This window comes from Hirundo rustica, chromosome 3 (assembly GCF_015227805.2).
Source record: "Hirundo rustica isolate bHirRus1 chromosome 3, bHirRus1.pri.v3, whole genome shotgun sequence".
Lineage (NCBI taxonomy): Eukaryota > Metazoa > Chordata > Aves > Passeriformes > Hirundinidae > Hirundo > Hirundo rustica.
Window position 1 is genome coordinate 66,302,541 of NC_053452.1, and position 6,000 is coordinate 66,308,540.

Here is a 6,000-nt window from a genome sequence, read left to right on the forward strand (position 1 = left end):
TATTCACAAGACACAGATGCCGGAGCTTTAACTTTGGGTGTTGTTTTTCATAGCACTGAGCTGTTCATCTGAAGAGAGTGAAAATTACCACAGCACAGAGACCCTTTCGAAGAAGCTCTTGGACGTTTGCCAGCTGCGGAAGGATATTGATGAGTTAAGGACTATAATGTCGGACCGCTACGCTCAGGACATGGGGGACAACTGCATCACTCAATGACAGCGCTCCGTCCTGCAGCACACACCGTACTGGGTGCTGCTGTGCCACAGGTCTTTGCATTTCCATTGAAGAGCCATACGGGAAGGCTGCAAATAGCACCAGACACGCATCTCCGGGGGCTGTGCGGAATTGACCTCGGGAGTCCGGTGTGCCGGGACGGTCATCACGTGAACAGTGGTACAAACTGCAAGAAATCTTTTCTCCAAACTACTGAATGTAGGAACAAGCTGTGAAGAATGATTCAGTTGGACGCTCTGTTTCCTTCATTTGGGCTCATTTTATTACTTTGCCTAGTGTTTGGAACCAGAGCTTCAGAACAGCCATGCTGCTACAACTCTCAGTGCTTTCCTTCATCAAGGGTTTGTGTGGCATTATCTGAGTTCAGATCTTAGGGGAGAGGGTCGAAGAACCTATGCATGTGTGTGTCTGGTTGTACATGGTGGAGCCAGAGGCTTCTGCCGCTGCACTTCGCTCTAAGAATTGCAATTAGAACAATCTTGAAGCACTCAAAAAGTAATTGTTCTTCAAAGCAACTGTTTGTTGCTAAGTTGTCAAAAATTAGGATATAAGAAAGATGTTTTTAGTAATGGATGTCTACCTTGTTTGTACAGTAGCAGAAAAACCCCATTTAACTCCTTTATGCAAACAAGTGTATAAAATACAGCTGTATCAGATTGTTTGAAGTACTCTCACATTGCTCTAAGAAGTTTCAATAGTACAAAGTCTGTGACAAACCAGAGAAGCTGTAAGACATAAAACCAGCATACTCCATGGCTATCAGAAAAACCCCCCAAAACAACCAACAACTGTATTTTGGTGTTTGTACTTATTTTTCCCTTTAGGTCCTTTCCATTTCAAAATGTTGCTGTATTTTGTTCCTGAAGGCCTCTGTTAAGGTTGTACACCACCTCAGCCATTTTTACCACAGCTACAAAAAGGGCATTTGACCCTTGGCAAAATTAAAGCTCAAAACAGAATGTTTCCAGTTAGCAGTATAAAGTACTTGGCTATCTGAGGACTGAAAAATTTTCCACATTGTTTGGAAAATCTTAATTTCTCCATTTTTGTAGGAAGCAATTACATAAAATAGTAAGCTCATGTTCCATTGCTTACTCAATGAGTGTCACTTGGCAGTGCTGTCTAACTCCCATGGGACAGTTGACATTTCCAGGAACATCACTGCAAGTTTGCTGAACAGTTATACATGGAGAAAAATAGTATTTAAGGGAAAATAGTATTTGAGGGAAACAAAAACTTGCAAAGAGCAAAACCATTTTTAAATCACACTGTTAAGAAAAATATGTGTGTCACTTACTTGTATGGTATTGCAAGAAGGTTTCAGATGCCTTAAGGTACAAGGCAGTCAACTGATCTGAAGTAGGGATAACAGCAGAAATCTCTTGGAAAGCTTAGCAGTTTGAGCCAAGTTAATTCTAGCTTAACATTTTTATGGCAAAAATTAGTATCTTCAGTTTTCTGATTTGGTGATGTTTTGCTTTCTGTTCATTGTTTAACAGTTACTGTTAATGTTTTTATAATTTAGGGGTTTAATTGTTTTTAGCTGTATGGATTTATTTATTTGACCATTTTCTCTATCCTGAAACTCTGCTTGGTCTAATTTGTGAAAATTAGTGTTGCTATTTATATTACTGCTACAAGGTGTTATCAGATAGATTAATCTGACTGGTTCAGCTCCTGTGGGCACTAAAACAGTGTCTAGATAAAATCTTAAGTGAAGCTATCTAGTGTCTGCTTCAAGGAAGAAAACGAGGCCATTTTATTTTAAATTTCTGTGCTGTTTCTCTAGATGCACTTCAGTCACTCCATCAGGGCATAATTTGTTCCAGTCTTCCTTGTCCTTCTCAGTGGTGTGATGCAGGTGCAGCTGGAAGTGTAATTGTGCTTTTCTCATTGATATGATGAGTTCTGCTATGAGTGGGGAAAAGATGTTCTGAACTAATCTGCGTTCTTATTGCAAACAGATCATTGGTTGTTATCTAAAGGAATGATTTATTCTGGTAGCTCATTAACAATATTAATTCCACATTAGTACACACCTGCTACATCAAAGGTGTACTTTTATACTAGTGCAAATCTGAAAACAAGGGTCTTTGTTCCTATGGGCTTGCACAGTTTCCTGTGCCTCTGACAGTGCTAAGGCTTCAGCTCCTTCCTCTGGTGTGGATGGTTGGGTTCGTCCCTGCAGTGAAGTAGTCTTTAGTTTATGGCATCTGTCTCCTATCAGAATTCAACAAAAGCATTTCAGATAATAAATCAGAAGTATTAGGGAGAGAGGAAACACACAAGTTACACGTTGCTGCTTCCTTAGATGGCAGTGTTGTATCTATTAAAAAATCACCAAAACCCACGTTTATCTACATTTGTTGGAAGTAACGAGGAGTTTAATAGAGCAGTTAGAAGGGATCAGATCTTTTGAGTCACTTGGAACTATTAAGCTTGTCACTTGGCTGGTATTTCTCCACTGTCCGTCCTGCTAAATGGTGATGGCTGTACTGCAAAGTTGAGATCAGTATTTGCCAAGCACTTTCAGAGCTTTTATGCTCTTCAAGTTGAAAGGCCCTCTGGGAAGAGATCCCATTTTATTCATAATACTTTTGATTGCAGTGCTGTAATCTTGTGTTCTAATGTTTTTGTTACAGAACCTGTAATATTTATGTTGACATGAAAGCACTTGGTTTTAAAACCCCCTGAGTTTATCTGCCTCAGTCAAATTAAAGTAGGGAGGTGAATGATGGATGTGTGAGCCAAAGATGCAGATTACCAATTGATTATTTACAGCGATACAGTACTTTGCTTTGATTTCTTAAAATTTGGCCTGTTGTAGTGGTAGCAATTACTATATATGCATCAGTTTACAGATGCCTCTAAATGGAATAAGCTTTGTCTAAGATATGCATGACTGTTTAATTGGTTAAAATATAGTGTGTGTGGTCTCATTCAGCATATTTAATACAGAGGTGATTAACGAATGTTAACATTGGAATTGCTTCGATTTAGTCATGACAACTTTTTGCTGTAGCTATTAGACAATCCCAAGGGCTGAAAACAAACTGCAGGTGAATTGATACTGCACCGTCCTGGCTGTCTGCAAAACTGTACAGTAACATGTTGTACAGTTTCAGGTAGAAGTTATATGGTCCTCTAGAAGATACTTACAGTAACTACTGTATTTAAGAATGTATTTTGAAAAAGACATGGAAAGTAACCATCTTATGACAAGCTATAGATTATGTATTCACTATATAGAAGTATTTACTATATAGAAGTAATGCAGCTCAGTCATGTAAATGTGATTTATCTTGCTGAACTCTGCTGTACAGCTCTGTGGTGTGACAGGTGTGTGAAATTGGGGAGATTTGCTGTAACCACCCACTTGGGTTCCAGCATTTCAAACTGATGGTGGTCATGAAGTCATTCAAGAGCTGAAATTCCATCCTTTTCACTTCAAAAAGTTTCCTTACTTCCTTTGCTGTCTGTCTTTTGCTTCAAATATTTTTTAGATTTTCCTGAGAAGGGTAAGAGCACAAGGAGAGGAAGAAAGCAAACCCTTTCCTCCACGATCTGCTGCCATAGCACAGGCAGTGACAGCACGCTTGTCTCTCCATCAGGGCATAATTCGCTCCAGTTTTCCTTGCCCATCTCGGTGGTGTGATGCAGGTGCAGTTGGAAGTATAATTGTGTTCTTCTCGTTAATATGATGAGTTCTACCATGACTGGAGAAAAGATCTGCTGACCTAATCTGCATTCTTAAACTGCACTGCAGACAGATCATTGGTTGTTATCTAAAGGGATGATTTATTCCAGTAGCTCATTAGCAATATTAATTCCACAGCTGCATACCTTTGTGCCTTTTTAGCCTGAAGTAAATGTATATTCCCCTGGAACTTCAGATAGCTTGTTAGCGTGCTGATGACTGCACCTTGTTTTCTTCTCACCTGCCATTACTTTGTTAATAAGCTTTTGTAGTAAGAACTCTTGCCTGATGTCTAGAAACAGAAGTACTGAAACTAGATACTAGGTGTACACTTCGAATGTTAGGCTGGTTGTTGTATGCAGCTTCTTTGAATACGATGTGTGAGCAGGAAACACAAATCATAATGTGTTTTTTTCTGTGTATATTAATTACAGTATATCATTAGTTCAGTGAGGAGGAGTGTCTGGAGCTCTCTTTTAAAAGCACAGCTGACATATGTACTGGATCAGTCCCTGAAGACTGGTAGTTTTGTAAATTGGGTTCAATTTTTGAACTGCTCAGAATACCTCATATGTAAATAGAGTTGTCATGACTTAATCACAATGTGTTCATTGTAAAAAGTAAAGGAGCCACTGGCTGGCTCAGCTTTAGGCTTGTTGTTCTTGCCTCTTTTTGTAATTTTTTAAAGTAGGATTTACAGCTAGAATTTTGAATGCCAAAGTTCTATTTATTAAATAATAATAAAAGTTTTCATTGTTAATGACTGGTATTTTTCCACTGGAATTTGTTTGTTGATGTTTGGGATTTGTATCCACAGAGCAGAAATAAATTTTGTTACAAAAATGAATTTTTCATGGTTCTCATTTTTCCAGTATCTGGCACGTGACAGAAGTGACCAACACTGGAGGCAAGAAAGGAATCATGAAACATCTTCCCAACACCCACCCTAGCTTCCCTTCAGTGGTCTGTTCTGCTGAATACCAGCTGACCAAGCTCTCTCTCCCTGGTGTTTTGTTTTGCTTTGTTTTGTTTCATTTTGAATCAAGGCCTTGATATAAAAAATATTATTTCTGTGTGATAAAAAGACTTCAGAGCAGCATTCCCCGATGGTTCTGTTGGCCATCTTGGATGCCGATTGGAGAGATCACAGGTAGGTCTGTTTAAAAGGCTAAGCAGATAATTGTAGGCAGAAATCAGTGATCCCTGCTGCATGAAATGCTGCAGGTCAGTGTGGCACAACACAACCAAGCAGCGTTGACTTCCATGTCAAGTTACCCAGAGGTAAAGTCAAAGGTTAAGGGTTTAGTCAGTCTGATAGGAGTCTTCACAAGTGTAGAGGGAAGTGGGGTCACCCAGAAAGGTTTTTTTTTTTTTTTCCTGGCAGTTCCCTGTGATAAATCTTGGAGCCTGTTTGGAGCATCAGGTTCTGAATGAGCTTTGCATGTAGAGTGGTCTTCTTCTCCCCTCCTCACATTCCATTGTGCAGAGCACAAAAGCTGGCACTAGCTTTTCTTTTCAGAGACGCTGAGAAATACACTCTAATCAGGTAATGCATTATATGTGGTAGACATCACTTGCTTTTCTCCAGCATCGTGACTGAAGGTTGCATGATGGGCTTCTAAAATTGAAACCATTGTGCCCTGCGTAACAAGCTGCACTGATGCCAGCTCTACCTAGATTGCTGAGGGTGGCATTTTGTGAGCTGCAGGAAGTCAGGTTTAGTTTCAAAGCACGACTAAAGCACTGCTAACCACAGTAGTGGTAGAAAATGTTCTGTTGTCCTTTGTGCCACAAACAAAATACAACTCCATATGTGGGTAGAAATGAAGCTTTAAACTGTAATGCTGCAAATAACACAGCAGCATCTTGAATGAGTACAATTTGCAACAGGTAAATCTGCACTAGATTGCCTTCCTTACATAAATTAATTCTGCATCCTGGGTCATTTGTTTTGTAAATGAATGGGTTCAGTGTAGTTGGAAAATTTCCAAGTGGCAAGGGAGGTGGATAGTATGAGCAATGGTTTTTAATCACATTTTAGTATGTGCATATTTCTTTTCCAGCTTTG

The 6,000-nt window shown here is 39.4% G+C and overlaps 1 protein-coding gene across 2 annotated transcripts in view; it reads left to right on the forward strand.

The window, feature by feature from the left end:
- The window catches only part of CEP85L (centrosomal protein 85 like), a 106,846-nt gene extending 102,075 nt beyond the window's left edge, over positions 1 to 4,771 (forward strand). For both annotated transcript variants that reach the window (XM_040058089.2, XM_040058090.2), the window contains exon 13: positions 54 to 4,771. In XM_040058089.2, coding sequence (XP_039914023.1) covers positions 54 to 217 — 164 coding nt within the window. In that variant the 3' untranslated portion in view covers positions 218 to 4,771. The remainder of the gene's footprint in view (positions 1 to 53) is intronic.
- The last annotated feature ends 1,229 nt before the right edge of the window (positions 4,772 to 6,000 follow it).